Genomic DNA, 17590 nt, shown 5'->3' with positions numbered 1-17590 from the left:
CCAGAGCTAGCCTGGGCTACCTAGCAGACCCTGTCAACACACATCTGCTGGCTCTTAGCTTATTGCAAAAACTTGGACTAATTCAAGATAAGATAGGTGAAGGTTTGGGGTTTTTAAAATTATATTTCTGTTTTCTGTGTATGTGTGTGAACATGTGTGTGTCACAGAGCAAGTGGGGATGGCCTCCAGCAGTTGGTGCTCCCCTTCCAGCAGGCAGGACCTGGGACTAAGGTCAGATCACCAGGATTGACAGGCTGAGCCAACTCCCTGAACCAGCTCGCTGAGATTTAATGTAGGCTTTGCTATTGATTGATATGGAGAAGATAAATTGACTCCTTATATACAGATTGGAGTCATTAGTTGGGTAATTTATGCCTTTAATGAGAAGACTGTCCTGGCTGAGTGTAAAAATAAATTCTGGCTTCCTAGAGCAATGTCATTTCGAATTGACCACATCCATCACCCTCAAAGGCCATTAATTTTTCCAAGTGGTGCTGGATGGCTGCATGGGGCTGGAGGTGGTGACGGTTTCTAACGAAACAGTAAAATTTAAAAAACAGAAGAGAATAGAAAATAAATGACAAATATGGGATAAAGCCCAGAGTGGCTAAGTGAGGCTTTGTCTGCGGCTTAAGAACGGTACCCTTTTTGATGCTCATCTTGGTCATCCTCCTCCAAGTCTTTGTTTTCCAGAGACTCCTGCTCAATCGTAATCTGCCTGTCGCCCTGGAGACCAAACATTGCAACAGAGAGAATAATGAAAATCTGGGCATTATGGGCTTCGGACTCTTTTGCTCAGCACTCAGACAAAAAAAAAAAAAAAAAAACAACAACAACAAAAAAACAGTTTTTATAATCACTACACAATAACTTATTATTGTTCCTGTTAGCTACTGCATGAACATTCTTTCAGGGTCACATTATGGACTCTCTCTGGCATCCCCACCACCACATTTTTTGTCTTTGGAAAGGGGACATGTTTGCACTTCTGATTTTTGTCCTGGTTTCTGCTGTAATCATTCAACACCAGACACCAGCTCTGGTTTTGGGGGAAAGATGAAATGTAGTTAACAGCAAGGGCTGTGTAATTCAGGCTCATTTCTGAATCCTGAAACTGAACCAAGGCTTGCCTTGAAGGTACCTCATCCAACCTTGGAGAGCTGACAGACTCTCCTGGGGACTCAGGTCCTCTCAGCTGGGACTTGTGGGAGTGTTGCCCTCACCCTGATGACTTATGTGCAACATGCACAGCGGCCACTTTTTATGGACAGTTTTTTTTTTCTGGGAACAGGATGAGCTTTTTCCCAAATATCCATGACCTATCCAGTTTCTAGAATAGCTCCCTCTGTCCATTCTGCAATTCTTCAGCCGGTGCAGTTGGCCATTGTGCGCAGCTGGGGCGTGTTCAGGTGCGCCATGCTTCTGAACATGCACTGGCAGGTGTAATGCTGGGAGGGGCTCGCTTTGGCTCTCTGGCATGTGCACAGGGGCCTTTAAAAGGTAGAAATAAATGGCTTCTGGCCCAGAGAGATACCGAAGGTCACAGAGCACATCAAGGACAGACTGTTCTTTCTGCCTCCAGCTACCTTTGTTTTCTAGAGTGGTCCTCAAGAAGAGGAAAGGAAATAATCCAAATTCCAGACGCCACAGTCAGGGGCAGAGGTGAGTCAGCCACTTATGTCTTCTTTTGAAAACAGATTTACTTATTTTTGTTCCATGGGTCTAAATGCTTTTCCTCTGTGTGTGTGTGTGTGTGTGTGTGTGTGTGTGTGTGTGTGTGTGTACCACCTGCACCCACAAAGGCCAAAAGAGGCTGTGGAATCCTGTGGATCCCGCTATGGATAGTTGTGAGCTGCCGTGTGGGTGCTGGGAATGACACGGAGGTCTTTGGCAAGAGCAGGGTTGCTAACTGCTGAGCCACCTTTCTAGCTCTGTATTTCTACTTGACATATAGTGATTTGGTAAATATTTGATTCCAATGATTGTGGTGTTTCGTTGTCAACGTGTCCCAAGCTACCTGCCACCTATGGAATGCTTCTGTTTAGTTGTTTAGTTCTTTATCTTTTTTTTTTTTTAAGATTTATTTAGTATTTGTACAGTATTCTGCCCATATGTGTGCCTGTACTCCAGAAGAGGGCACCAGATCTCATTATAAGTGTTTGGGAGCCACCATGTGGTTGCTGGATGTTGAACTCAGGACCTTTGGAAGAGCAGACAGTGCTCTTAACCTCTGAGCCATCTCTCTAGCCCCTCTTTAAAGTGGACACCAAAACTACCCTTAGCCTCTATCATCATGGGGAATCATCCACTGCCTAATCACCACAGGCCACTGTGTGTTTCCTTTCTCTCACCCTCTGCTCACACCCTCTCCCTGCTCAGTCCTCTGTGTGCACGCCTACCTACAGAAATGATCTTCAAGGTCACCCAAAGCCCAGTGCGGCCAAAGCAGCTGCTACTCAGCCTGCATAGTCCTGTTTACCGCTGTGAAATATGAAATTTTGCTTTGTTCTTTTGTGAAACAACAGAACAGCAGACTTTTTAGAGCAATTTCAGGCTTGCAGCAATCATCAGCTGCAAATGTGTAGGGCTCTGACACATCCTCACAGCTCTTGCCAACATCCTGAACCAGAGTGGTCCATGTGCTACCACGGATGGGCACTCAGACCCCATAGTTTACTTTCAGGATTCTGACGTTTACTATTAGTTGTCAACTAATTACACCCGGAAACCCAAGTGGCTGGGCACACCTGTGAGGGATTTTTTTTTTCTTAATTAAATAATCTGAAGTGGGAAGACTCGATTTTGATCTGGACCTCTTGAGGTCGGAAGACCCACCTTGGATCTGGGCCACACCTTCTGCTGCAGCCTACACACAGGACGAGGAAGAGGAAGTGTTCGCCCTTTGCCTGCTTGCTCTTGCTCTCCCTGGCAAGTCCACTCCTCCACTGGCTTTAGAGCCTGGTCTGCCAGTTCTGTGTCTCCTGAAGACCAGCTGGGCCACCCAGCCTCATGGAGTGAACAGCTACTGCATTCCTGGACCTTCCATTGATAGATGTTGGACTAGCTGGACCACAGCCTGTAAGCTACCCTAATGAATTCCCTCTCCCCTCTACATATCCATTTTATAAGTTCTATTCTTGCAGAGAACCCTGACTAATACAAGGGCCATTTTCTGTTTTTAATCTATGTTTGGATAAATGGATAACAGTGTGCTCCTGCTGGGTGGGGCAAAGTGCCCCCATCTTAAACAAGCTTCTCTCACTCCACAACATGCACTGATGGCTCCTCTAGTTCTTTTCATGAGGTCATTGTTTGTGTCTTTCTAGCTCTGGCAAATATTGCATAATCTGGTCGGACTGCTGCTTATCAGTTTTACTGATCGGTACCTTGGCTGCTTCCAAGGTTTTCTTCATTATGAATAAAAGCTGCTGTAAGCTTCTGTGTGGTGCTTTTCATATCGCCTACTTTGGTTGCTAGAGGACACTTAGCGACACAAATACTGAACAATATACTAAATGAGATAAAGTGGACAGTGTGGTCCCAGCATCAACATGCACACGCATGAGTCTGCATAAACCTGGGCTATGTTCTGAGGCACACCGATTTTCTCCCCTGGGATGAAAGCCAACTTTCATCTTCCAGTCTTTGCCGCAATAATTTCCCCTGTTTTAGGTATTCTTTAGGACAATTTTCAAAGAGTGATCCTACATGAGTAATTATACACTTTTTTTTTCCATCTGCAGGAAAATTTCTACCTTGCCAGATGTGGTGGCTGATGCCTTTAATCCCACCGCTTGGGATGCTGAAGCCAGAGGATCAGGAGTTCAAGGTCATCCTCTGTTGCTTATTGAGTTTGAAGCTAGTTTGGGTCACATGAGAGCCTGTCCCTCCCAAACAACAATTCAAACCCAACCTAAACCCCCCCCACCTCAACCCCTCCCCCCCCCCAAAAAAAAGCTCCTAAGGCTTGTGAAGGCTAAGATCGGATAAGGGACTGGACTCGATAGGTCCATGGAAGGGGCATCTCACTTGCCTCCTTCACCTTAATGACTCAGAGGCTTTTCATCTTTGATAGGAGGTCTCACCCAAAGCTTGCCCTGACTCCTGCCTCGGCCCCTGAACATCCATGTTGGCCTAAGACTAGGCCTTTTGCCTTGGGATGGTTTCCCTTTCGGGAAACTCTGAGGCTGGTCTGTAAAAGTGAAATCTCACCTTTAGGGTATATGTGCTTTCTTGTGTGCTCTGCCTTAGACAGAGTAACTACCCCTCCTCACGCACAGGCAGCACCGTATCACCATGGTAACAGTTCCTTAATCATCCTCCACACCTGCCCTACCTGTTTGGCATTTCCTTGTTCCCCGCTTTGTACAACTCTGTTCCGGACTCTGCTGTTTCCTGACGTGTTCTGTTCTTCAAGGTCTTCATCCTACGAACAAAGCAGGGTGAAAAATAAGGCATCGGAGCCCAAACACAAATGTCCTTCCATGGAGATTCCTGGGACAGTTGTGAGGAGCGGCGGAAGCCGAGACTGTGTTCGGATGAGGCACCAGGTTCAAGGAACTGCCAGGGAAAGGTGGGCTTATAAGGGCCTTGTTTTGCTCTGGTGCTGCACACTGAGGAAAGGCAGCAGCTCCCCCCACCACCACCCTGGGCCCTGACTGCACTGTAAACAGGCAGAGCCAGTACTGGGGGCACCCAGCTGGGGACCTAACATTTCAGCTGGGCAGGTCAACCACCCCTTAGGAAGGCAGAGCCACCTTTAACCCGTGCTCAATCGATAGAAGAAATAATTATCCGTTTAATGAGATATTGTACTTTTCCTTCCCAGAATTCCTGGCCCTAGTGAGGGTATGGCCACAGCTTCCTAAATCTGAGTAAATTCTAAGAAACAAAATCCAGCCTTTTCTTTTCATCTCTTTTCTGCTTCTGCCCATCACTTCCCTAACACTTTTGGGCCTCTTTCTCTGAAGCTGCCTCTGGCAGAGTGGCTGCTTGGCTGCCTGACCACAGGTTGCTCACCTCTGTGCCCACTTAACCTCCATGGCTTCTTCCTTCTCTTTCAGTAGATGCTGAGGTTTACTGCTTGCTGCCCTGGAGCCTCCCTCCCTCCCCCTCTTCCTCTCCCTTTGCCCCTTTCCCTCCCCTTCTTTTGTTATTTTGACTCCTGCTCTCACTATTTGGCTCTGGCTGGCTTTGACCTCCGGTCAGCCTGTCTCTTGAGTCAGGGATTAAAGGCATGTGCCACCACTCCCAGCTTTAAATTCTTGTAAGGAGACTAAGAACCTAAAAGGGTACTCCAGTTTTCTGGGATCATGTGGTATGTGTCTGGTGGGGCTCTCCAAAACTCTTGGTAGTGGTATGGGAGGAGTTGTATTTATACAGAGAAAGAGGGCAGAACAGTGGCTGCAGCTGGTAGCCCTCTGGCGACTCCACTGTTCTCCTGGGTTCTTACATTTCTCCTTAGCACTAAGTGTAAAACAACAGGACCCAGGATCCTGAATTACACATGCAAATAAAATCAGGGCCCCAAGTTACAGGGTCTCAGTAGATCATAACATTCTGAACTTCAGGCATCTATTCATATCTCTCTCTCTCTCTCTCTCTCTCTCTCTCTCTCTCTCTCTCTCTCTCTCCTTCTTTGCAGAACCCTGCTGCTTTCGCTTTCTCCCTGGAGAAACTGCAGTTCTGTCTCCTTCCCTTCTAAGCCTGGGCCTTCCCATGCTGCCACCTGCTGGCAGCGTCTGAAACCTTTGCTGAAGGAATGCGAATGTGGGTTTTAAGTCAGTGGGAAAGAGTGTGCAAGTGGTTGTGCATGGGGGGTTGTGAGCATGCGGCTTTGCATGCTCACAGAGGCACCCCTGAGTGTGCACGTGGTTGTACGTGATGGGTTGTGAGCATGTGGCTTTGCACACTCACAGAGGCACCCCTGAGTGTGTTTTCCCTGTGTACTCAGGTTGTTCTGTCTAACAGACTCTCGCTTTGGTCTTTGTATTTCCAGAAAGAAAAACAGCTTGAGGTTTTAAAACAGAAATGAGGAGTTATTGTGGGTGTGGGTGGGAAATGCTCAGCTTTTTCTATTTCTCTATAAATTGGAACTGTGGATCTGCAATAGAGGTTTCTAATCACTTATTAGCCATCATTTTGTTCTATTTAGTAAGCAGATTACTGACACCTTTGTGCCTAACACCTATAAGAACGCCTGTCCTCAGGGTAAAACCTCCCAGGACACTGACTCAGTGGAGAGTCATGAGAATCACATGCATGTTTTTAAGCAATGAAATGGGGGCAAGGGGGCTAAAACACTCATACACATAAAGATAAATAAAAATTAAAAGATATCAAAACATATTTCTGATAGAGTATATGTACATTTCTATTAACAGTTAAAAGCAAAAACAAACAATGACAATAAAACTCTCAGCGAATAAACCCCCCATGGTCTTGGTGAGATAATGTATTGAGGAAATTCTCTCTTCTTGGTCTCAGGGAATGAGCTGTGCTTCCCTCAGGTCCATGTTGAAGTCTTCCCTTCCCACCCCTACAACAGTTATTTAAAAAGCTTTCCAGGCATGGTTGGCATCCATCTTTAATCCCAGCCAGGAGGCAGAGACAGGGAGATCACTGTGAGTTCAAGGCTAACCTGATCTACGTAGTGAGTTCCAGGACAGTCAGGGCTACATAGCTAGATCCTGTTTCAAAAAAAAGGCATTATTTGTTTATTATTTCATTTTATGTATGAATGCTTCATCTACATGTATGTATGTGGATCATGTATGTATGCAGTTCTCATGGAGGCCAGAAGAGGGCATCAGACCCATGGAACTGGAGGTGCTGGGAACGGATGGCCCTCTGCAAGAGCAGCCAGTGCTCTTAGCCTCTGAGTCCCTTGAGAAGCAGTTATAAGGAGGATCTGTGAGCAGGGGGCCCTTTCACTTTATTTGCACAGAGTGGGAGACCTTGGTTTTGCTTCTGGAGTCATCCATGCTATCGTCTGGAGAGTAAACTAGTGGAGGAAAGGTTTCTTGAGTAGAGTCGCTCTTTCTCACTGAAATTCATAAGTCCTGGCTATATTTATATGAACTATAAGGCTTCCAACACCAGCTGGTTGCTCTGCAGCGTCCACTCCACCAGAGCTGTTGGGACAGCAGCTGAGGTGGCTTCAGCAGGCTCTGCGAGCAGGAGCTGCTCAGGAAACAACATGCTAAGGCACCGGGCAGCTCGCTGGGCGTTAGGAGAAGGTCACCACCAGCAGCTTTGGGTTTCAACTTCCAAGTACAATATGGAGATGGAGTTACAGGGGAAGCGCCTCAGGAATAGGATCTGAGCTGGGCGTGGTGGCACACGCCTTTAGTCCTAGCATTCAGGAGGCAGAGGCAAGTGGATCTCTGTGAGTTCAAGACCAGCCTGATTAATATATATATATATATATATATATATATATATATATATATATATATATATAATATATATATCCACCCAGGAAAGCCAAAGCTACACAGAGAAACCCTAAAAGAATGGGATCTGGGGGTGGGGTGGGAGAAAGAGAGAGAGAGAGAGAGAGAGAGAGAGAGAGAGAGAGAGAGAGAGAGTGTTCAGTAGTAGTTTTCTACAAAAAACCTGGGTTCAGCTCCCAGCAGCTACATGGTGCCTCACAACCATCTCTAAGTTTAGTTTCAAGGGATCTGATACCCTGATACCTTCTTTTAGCCTTCATCAGCACCAGGCAGGCATGCGTGCACAGGCATACACGAAGGCAAACATTCATACACATTGAATCAAACCAAATTTAAATATGTTTTTAAAAAGGAACCTGAGTTCTACCTCTGGTCTTGGTGGAGAACCAACATACTGATCTGCCCTAATGAGAGCATCATGTGTGAAGTGTAATTTCCCCTTCAGAAATAATCCAACCGCATCTGCCACTCACCTTGCTAGAACACCCAGTGGTGTACTCTTGGTTCATGGCTGTGTTTTCTTTGCTACCATAAAAACTTGATAAAACTGTTATCACACTGGAACACTGAGTTTGGGGTAACCTAGAATAAACTACATCTCCCTCCCCCCTTTTTGGTGAGAATTGGCTTTTTTGTTTGTTTGTTTTTCCTTCATCAATCTGAACTATTCCAAATGCCACTGCCGTGAAAACCAAATGCAAACAAGTATTGGAGAATGTGGTCGCTGCAAGAAGCTAAAGACATGACCAAGTCACTTGTGATGGCAACTTGACTGGATCTGGCATCACCCGGGAGTCAAGCTCCTAGGCACCCCTGTGAAGGATGATGTTGAACAGGCTAGCTGAGGCGGGAAGACCCACAGTGACCATTCCCTGAACTGGATGGGAGGAAGAAAGTGAGCCGAGCGTCAGCATTCACCATCACTCGTGATGATCGGTGTCATGTGACCATCTGCTTCAAGTAAGTTTTTTTTTTTTTTTAAAGACAGTCTTTAGCTCTGGCTGTCCTAGAACATGTGTAGACCAGGTTGGCTTTGAACTCAGCCTCCTGGGATTAAAGGCGTGTACCACCAACAAGCCTAAACTGCTTTTGTGCAAGTGTTTTATCATAGCGACAGAAAAAGGAATTGGTGTAAAAGCTATCTGGGGAGGCTTGAGAAATAGTACCACCACCAACCGGCTCCATGTTGTGGAACTGATGGTCCTGGTGAGAATGGAGGAATCAGACACTCTCTGAACTCAAAAGGAACTCCTGAGTGACCAGCTGGGGCACAGTTAGACGTGATGTTTGTGGGCGTGCACTTGTGTGGGCGGTAGTGCGGTTTCCAGTACATGGAAGTGGCTAATAACAAAAGCTTCTCCGTGGTCAGACGCGGGTCATGGCCCTGAAAGCCTTAGACCTTTCTCTTGACGTAAGACAAACTGTAGTCTCTCTACACGAGCTATTGCACCCCTTTTCCCACAGTAAGAGACTCGAACAACCACTAACGGGGCTTCTGAAAGCTGAGGACAGGCAGACAGAATTCTCAACTTCTCGAGCAGTTAGCGAGCTTTCTCCAGTAAAACCCTAGAGCAATTAGAGCAAATTACTCTAGAAAACCCCTCCACTGCCCCCTAGCGGTGCAGAGAGAGCTTCGCCGCCCAGAGCTGACTTAGGCCTTTTGTAAACGTTCAGGAAAGTCTAGCTGCCCAGGGGAGGAGCTGGACTTAAGAAACAGCCAGTTAGCAAATCCTCCTACCCTTTCCTGCCTTTTGCAATGTCCACACCTCTGACTGGGCCGGAACCTCTCCTGTTTCCTCATTCTTCCGCAGACGGCACACTCACCTTTGCTGGTTAAGAGAGCAATCTGTCCATGTTGACTTCACTGATATCCTGATATCGGCGCCTTGCTTTACTCTTTACGGGGCAGGGTGGTGGGGGTAGTGGGGGCGTGGGGGGTGAGTGGGTGGGTGGGTGGGTGGGGGAATATCCAAAGCTCTGAATCCAGCTGACTGCTTCTTAGATGTTACCCAGATGCAGGCGGAGGCTAAAACTGTACAAATACAGAATCTCCCGTCCACTAACTGCCTATACCGATGACTCGTTTCACAGTCTCTGTCTCTTTTCCATGTTGCACAAGTATAAGAGACGGCAGCCGAGATTCAGACACTAGAATAGGTTTAAGTTAAGGGGCATTCCACTTCAACAAGGAAACGCAAAATACAACCAGCTGATCACGAACGCGACACTGAAGTCGAGGGAGACAAATGTAGTTTAGACATATTGATTCGGGAGCAATAACAGTTTTTCATTTTCAGGAATAAAAACAAAACAAAACAAAAAAGCTATCTTCAGAGAGGAATATGAGATTGGTTTGCACATAACCACCTTATATTTTAAACCTGTAAAAATCTATCGTGTTGTTGGAATACATTGAGATAAGGGAAGGCTAATATTCTTCTAAAATATTGAGAACATAGAACCATAATTCTGAAATAAATAAGTTTTTTTTTTAAAAAAAAAAGCAAACCAGTGAGCCTTTTGGTTCACTTGCACTTTTATAAATGGAAAACTTATAACGCAAACTTCACACATTAGTAAAATGTAGTTGCTAGGCATGGTGGTGCATGGTGAACCTCAGGACTCAGGAGGGGCAGAGGCAGGCAGAGGCTAGCTTAGTCTACATAGTGAGTTCCAAGACAGCTAGAACTGCACAATAGAGAGAACTTGTCTCAAAAAGACCAAAACCAAACCAACCAAACACACACACACACACACACACACACACACATACACACACACACACACACACACACACACACACACATACACACACCAAACCAAGTAACCAACCAACCAAAAACAAAAACTTAGACACATAGGGCTGTAGAAAGGGTCAGTAGTTAAGAGTACTTGCTGTTCTTGCAAAAGCCCCACCACCATTTCAAATGTTCATACAGTTGCTCACAATTACCTCTAATTCAAGGCTCTAGGGGACTTGACACCTCTTCTGGCCTCTGTGTGCACCTGCAGTATGTGGCATAGACTCACATAAACACACACAACACATATGAGTAAAAATTTAAAACATAGCTAGTCATGGCAGCACATGTTTTTAATCCCAGCACTCAGGAGGCAGAAACAGGTGACTTTTAGGTCACTCAGGTCTACATAATGAATCCCAGGCCAGTCAGGGCTATATGGTGATACCCTGTCTTCAAAACAAAACAAAACAAAACAAGTCCCATAAAAGAATCTGTATTTACTTTAGCAGGTGTCTTAGTTGGAGTTACTATTGCTGTGATGGAACACCACGATCAAAAACAACCTAGGAGCCAGGCATGGTGGCGCATGCCTTTAATCCCAACACTCTGGAGGCACAGGCAGGTGGATCGCTGTGAGTTCGAGGCCAGCCTCGTTTACAAAGAGAGTCCAGGATAGCCAAGGCTACACAGAGAAACCCTGTCTCAAAAAGCCAACAAAACAAAACAACAACAACATAAACTTATGGAGTAAAGGTTTTATTGGCTTACACTTCCACAGCACAGTCCATATTGGAAAGAAGTCAGGACAAGAATTCTACAGGGCAGGAGCCTGGAGTCAGCAGCTGACGGGCGTGCTGCTTGCTACCTTGCTCAACCTGCTTTCTTATGGAACCCAGAGCCACCAGGCCAGGTGCTGTTCCACCCACAATGGCCTCTACTTTCTCTCATCAATCATTAATTAAGAAAATGTCCTACATCTGTCTTATGGAGGCATTTTCCCTCAACTGAGGTTCTCCCCTCTCAGATGACTCTGGCTTGTGTCACGTCAACATAAACTAGCCAGCACAGCAAGGTCACGAAGAAAGGTGGCATTCCGTGGCCAAGTGTTGCCACTGAGCACCTCACCTGGTAGATTCATTGCTATTCTATAAAGTCTGATGTTACAGAAAGACACAAAATAGGTTAGTCTTTCTTACACAGTGTGCTCATGACAGCAATGCCCCCGACTCCGCCTCTCAAGAGCTGAAACAACGCGCATTGCAATGCCTGGCTTCTCCCATTCTTTAAAAAGTTGATTGATGCTGGGCACCACGTCCATTTATAGTGCACGTCTATTCTTTGAAAGTCACGCCTTTAATCCCAGCACTCAGGGGGCAGAGACAGGAGGGTTGCTGTGAGTTCGAGGCCAGGCTGGTTTACAAAGTGAGTCCAGGACAGCCAAGGCTACACAGAGAAACCTTGTCTCAAAACACACACAGAAAGTTGACTTTTGTACCCATAATTTGTGTTGGACTGTACGTATGATGATTTCTGCCCGATTCTAATTTCAAATACTGTTTATCACCTTTCTCCAATTTAGCCTGGCCTGTTTGATGTTAAGGAAGATATTCCCATGGGACCTTCTAAAGTGCATTCTGAAGGGAGAGGATCAGAGAAGTCTAAAGGCAAAGTGAGTAGCCACACCTCTTTCTCACTGTGCAAGCCGTAGTGTGACATGCTTCTCCTCGTGTCATTGCTGGACTCTTTGCTGTGGTCTGAATGTGTGCCTCGGAGTTCATGTGCTGGAAATTTAATCCTCAATGCAAAGAGTTGAGGGCTGAGACCTTTAGGTGATAACCAATGATAATCTAATGATAATAATCCAATGATAAATGGATTATGTCCTTAGTGCCAGAGACAGCTCTTTACCAAGCCAGTGGCTTGGTCATTATCCTTGCTTGCTTTCTGTTGCTGTGATTAAAACACAACGGAAGCAGTTTTGGAGAGGATGGGGTTTATTTGGCTTGTATGTTCTGATCTCAGTTCAGCATGGAGGGGAACCAAGCAGAAACCTGAGGCAGGACCTGATGCAGAGACCATAGAAGATCAGTGTTTGAGCTAGGAGTGGTGATGCACACTTTTAACACCAGCATTCTGGAGGCGGAGGTTCAAGGCCAGCCTGGTCTTACAAAATGAGTCCAGGACAACCAGGGCTTTTTAGCCAGGCTGAAACCCTATCTCAAAAAACAAAAAGCAAAACGAAACAAAAAGATCAGTGTTTGCTTTCCATGGCTTGCTCGGCCTTTCTTATTCCACTTGGAACCACCTGCCCAGGGGTAGCACTGCCCACAGTGGGCTGGGCCCTCTGACATCAATCATTAATCAAGAAAAATGTCCCACAGATTTGCCTGCAGGGCAATCTAACTCCTCAATCAAAACCCCTCTTCCCAGGTGACTCTAGTGTGGGTCAAGTTGACAAAAACTGACAAGCACAACCTGAACGCTGAGTGGTACTCTCTTGATTACTCTCCTCTCCTGCCTCCTGCCCTGCCGCTCCCCGCCCCCCATCATGGAGGCCTTGCCAGCCTCCCCAGCCTCCAGAACTGTGAGGAAATGTGTTCTTACCTGAGAGCCCACTCTCTCACTATTTTAACCCACTCTCTGTTAGTTTGGCACAGCCGAAATGGACTTACAGTATCTCTCTGTGCATCTTCAGTGTTTCCATTGTTATTAATTCTTTTTATCCCGAGGCCAAGAATTCACAGGTAGGCATCTTTCCTCTCTGGAGAAGCCAATCTTTTCTTTCAACTTTCCTGCTTCACTTCAATTTTTTTTTTTTTTTTGGTCTTAGATTCACTTGTAACATTCCTGAGTTTCAATGTTATCAGTGTCCCTAAATCCAGTTTTCATCTCACAAGGCCCATGTCCTTTCTAAAATGCTTTTATCCCATCCGTCCACTTGAGGGCTGTTACAGCTGGAGTATTTCCTGCTGGCTTCAGACTGCTCTTCTCCTCTACCTGTGCCATTATGTCCCTTTCTACTCAGTCCCGAATGTTACAAAGTGTCCTGAGTTCCTCCCCAAGCATTGGCATTCATTCCTATAGCAAGGAATAACTGTGCACATATGGGATATGTGCTGGTAAAGATAGGGCGTATATGGCTCCTCTGGCCAGGGGGTTCTATCTCCATACATTATTTATTTGACTGCTTAATTATAGTTGTGATGACAACCATTAAGGCACTCAAGGCTCTTGTTCGCTCTTTCCTTCTCCTCCTCCCCTTCTTCCTCCCCTTCCTCCGGGTGCTGGGGACCAAACCCAGGCTTCGTACATCTGAAGGGAGTTAAACCTCTACCCCCTCAAGATGCCGCTTTATAGGCTAGTTGGGATGAACTTGGCTGTAACTGTAATTTCAAAAAACATAACTTGTTTACCATGTGAAATGGAAACATTCTCACCACCAAGATGTGATATGTTGGTGAGAGAGAATAAACAAGGACTTCTAAGCCATCACAGGAGGGTTTTCTTGTTTATAAATGTCCTTTCAGTCTGCCACATGGGTCATGGTGAGCTGTGTGTTTCCCTTTAAGGTTCCTCATGTATAAGATTAAGAATGCTTATATGTTGTCTAAGACTCACAGCCAAATGACCAAAGACTGTGACAACAGGAAATGAGGCTTCAGGTTTTCCTTTCTCTGTCTGTCTCCGTCTCTCCTCTCTCCCTCTCTCCCTCTCTCTCTCTCTCTCTCTCTCTCTCTCTCTCTCTCTTCCGAAACAGAGTCTTATACCATTGCTCAGGGTTTTAACCTTCTGGGCAGTAGAGAAGATATTTTAAAGACACTTTTGCTATCAGACTATCTCCAGGAATCTCATGCTGGGGTCAGGCAAGTCTGACACTAGCTGGAACAGGAAGAGATTTCACACAGTTCTGATAGCAGATCATCCTGCTTGATCAGCCAGAGCAGACAGAAGGCCAGATCGTGGGTCAATGATGGGTGGGACCACATCCTGGCCAGGAATGCACAGTTACACCCTCTCCCCTTACCCTTTCCTCAACATCTAAGCCTCATACCAGCCCTGAGGATGACCTGTCTGTCTCTCTTTACAATGCAGCCACACTGAACAGGGCTTCTCTCTGTGTCAGCATTTATCTCTTTAATTGGCATACCAGGGACTGGTTGGGACTGGCGGAGTCGAGGCTAGACCCTCAAATCTCCTGTAACGGGGTCACGAACACACCATTGCCTATCTCCGCCTCCCTCCCAGGGGCTGGGGCTCCAGGTATGTATTGCCTGCACAATGGCCTTAGTCATTTGCTCAAGTGAAAGATGGGGGTAAGATTTCAGCCGGGCGTGGTGGCGCACGCCTTTAATCCCAGCACTCCGGAGGCAGAGACAGGCGGATCTCTGTGAGTTCGAGGCCAGCCTGGTCTACAAAGCAAATTCAGGACAGCCAAGGCTATGCAGAGGAACCCTGTCTCAAACAAAACAAAACCAAAAAACCAAAACCAACCAAACCAAAACAACTGAATAGCAAGCACTGGTCATAAGCTGAGGCCTCCCTGCTTATTCAGTGACACAGGCCTCAGGTTACATTTGGAAAACAGTTCTTTTGAGGGGATTTCTAAATTAACTTGGCCTTCAAGTTCTTACATCAAAGGACTGCTGGTTAAAAAGACATAACTAAACAGAAACATACGGAATGCATTTATATCCATAAAAGTTTTAAGAAAAACATTTGTCTAAACAGGAGGCAGGCAGAAATGACCATGCCATAGTTTGTTTCAGTTGTCAACATGACACATCTGGGAAGAGGGAACCCCAATTAAAAAAATGCCTCACCCCATACCTGTAATCCCAGCACTCAGGGAGGCAGAGATAGGCCAATTTCTGTGAGTTTGAGGCCAACCTGGTCTACAAAGTGAGTCCAGGACACCCAAAGTTACACAGAGAAACTCTGTGCTGGAAAAGAAAAGAAAGAAAAAGGAAAAGAAAGAAAGACAGAAAGAAAGAAAGGAAGAAAGAAATGCCTCACATACATGGCCACAAGCTAATCTGAATTAGGCTAATTTTTCAGTTGAGGTTCCTTCTCCCTGGGAGTGTCAGGCTGACATCTGAAGCTAACTGTGCCATACTCCAGGCCTCTGAAAAGGAACTTCATAGAGCTCTCCGAGATACAGCTGGGAGTCAACCTTGCCCAGCCTGCCAGACCTAAGGCTCAGGGCTTCACATTGCTTTGATGGAATCTTAAGCCAGGTAGGCCTCACATCAATGCACCCCAGAGTTTGCTATTAAGAGGAGTGTGACCTCTTACTCAGACTTCTGAACCCAAACCCAGCTGAGTGCTATGAACTCATTGCTGATGCTGGGACTTTGCAGTCATTGCCCAAGAGAACCATGACAAGGGCACGGCCTCCACTTCCACAGGGGCTCCAGCTCGGCCTTTTATTTCTCTGCAGGACTATTCATTCACATATTTTAAAAAAAACTTTTAAAATTATTTTATTTATTAATTTTACTTTGTGTATGAGTATTTTGTCTGCATGTTATGTACGTGCCCCATGTATGTACCCGGTATCTGTAGAGGCCAGAAGAGAGGATCATATACCTTGGAAATGGGGTGATTGATGTGAACCACCACGGGTGTGCTGAAAAGCCAACACACGTCTCCTGCAAGAGCAGCAAGTGCGCTTAAGCACTGAGCCATCTCTCCAGCCCCTTACCTATTTCTTAAGAATTTATTTTAAACTGTGTAGGTGTGCAGGTCTGCATACAGGGGTGTGCATGCATGTTGGTGTAGGTGCCCACAGAGGCCAGAGGCATTGGATGTCCTGGGGACAGGGTACCTGGTCCTCTTCCTCTCGAGGAGTAGTTCCTGCTCTTAGCTGCTGAGACATCTTTTGGATGAGAATCAAGTAGAGAGATTAGGAAACTGGCCTGAGTGGTGTGTGTGTATGTGCGTGCCTGTGTGTCTGTATGTAGATCCAGGCAGTCTGACTCAACCCTGCCTACATAACCTCTGCTTTTCCTGCCTTACCTAGTGTGTGGCTTTTCTCTTTCCCATCTGTGGTGCCTCCTGGTTCAGGAGTTTATCACGTCTTCCAGTTGGCAAGAGGCCATCAGTCATATCCAGCCAAGGTCGCTGCCACACTGAGAACAGGCAGTACTGGATGGAGCACAGTCTTTCCTGCCCCCTGGGCTGCTCTGGCTTGGCTCCCCCACATCTTTCCTCCTCTCTGCCATGAAGTCCTGTGTTGGCAGGAAAATGAGGAAGTGACTTGTGAGCCAAGAGGAAGCCTAGCTCCTGAGATGTTGGTGATGCTGGTCTCTCAGTTCTTTTTTGCTGGGTCCCTTTTGTCCCCCCTTTGCCTCACCTGTACAGGCCAGGGTCTCAGTGAAACACTTCTTCCTTTCAAAGTTTCCTGGATCTATAAACTAGGCCAAGGCTCTCCAACTTCCTCTTTGCAAGGCTTCCTGACACAATAGGATTTAATGGAAACTCTGAATTCAGTTACTTTAATTAGAAATGTTTAAGCTGGATGTGGCGGTGCATGCCTTTAATTCCAACACAGGGGTTGGGGAGGTGGGGTTGGGGTAGGAGGGTACCGGTATGGAAATTTAGGAGCACTCAAGAGACAGAGGCAAGTGGATCTCTGAGGTCAAGGCCAACCTGGTCTACAGAAGGGTGGACAGCCAGGCTACACAGAGTAATAAAACTGAAAGGGAGGGACGCTAAAGGAAATCTGCAACTATTGGGAGTGACAACCACACAGTGTCACAGCTCTTGTTGCCTTGGTATTATCCCAAAGACCGGGAGATAAGAAGAATGTATGACTTAGGGCCCACAATGGCACAGATTTACCCATCTTGACCCCTTTTGGGCTGTGGCTGACACTTTCTCATGGCACACAAAGCTTCACCTCACACTAGCAGGCTGCTTTCTGATGATCCTTCAGGGAGAGTTGATACTATTACTTTAGTTCTAACTATCATTTAGGCTTGCTAGCTTATTCTAGAATGTTCTTGAGATTCAATTTTGCATGTGTTCTTGGTTTTAGAATTGTGTGGGTTGTCTTGCCGTCTACCTCCCCTTCAGACCCCTCCCATCTCCAGTTTCACGCCTCCTCTCACCCTCCTGTTCCAGCGCTGCTCCTTCTTCATAGAAAACAATATACAGAGCAGCTCAGTCTGTCTAGCACCGGGCAGTTGCTCAGTGCAGTTTGTTGACTGAGGGAATGAGAACATATATAAAGTGCTCCTTGGGCAGGGGTGGAAACAGTGACTCCCTGGTTCCCAGGCACGGTGAAGGGCCCCTCTTGTGCCAGGAATAGCGTTTGCACACACACTGAGTGTTAGTAATTTGTCACTGTTTGGTAACAGTCCAACAGTTGATTTCTGTTTGTGGCTCCTAGCA

The 17590-nt window shown here is 46.3% G+C and overlaps 1 protein-coding gene across 2 annotated transcripts in view; it reads right to left on the bottom strand.

The window, feature by feature from the left end:
• The window catches only part of SLC28A3 (solute carrier family 28 member 3), a 57686-nt gene that overhangs the window by 28896 nt on the left and 11200 nt on the right, over positions 1-17590 (bottom strand). The window contains exons 2-3 of one of the 2 annotated variants that reach the window (XM_084794551.1): positions 4337-4426; positions 644-726 (exon numbers count right to left, since the gene is read on the bottom strand). In XM_084794551.1, coding sequence (XP_084650677.1) covers positions 644-726; positions 4337-4426 — 173 coding nt within the window. The remainder of the gene's footprint in view (positions 1-643; positions 727-4336; positions 4427-17590) is intronic. The other variant, XM_084794552.1, reaches the window with a different exon arrangement.

Source organism: Acomys minous, assembly GCF_964271855.1.
Source record: "Acomys minous genome assembly, chromosome: 9".
Taxonomy (NCBI): Eukaryota; Metazoa; Chordata; class Mammalia; order Rodentia; family Muridae; genus Acomys; species Acomys minous.
This window is presented reverse-complemented; position numbering and strand designations above follow the sequence as displayed.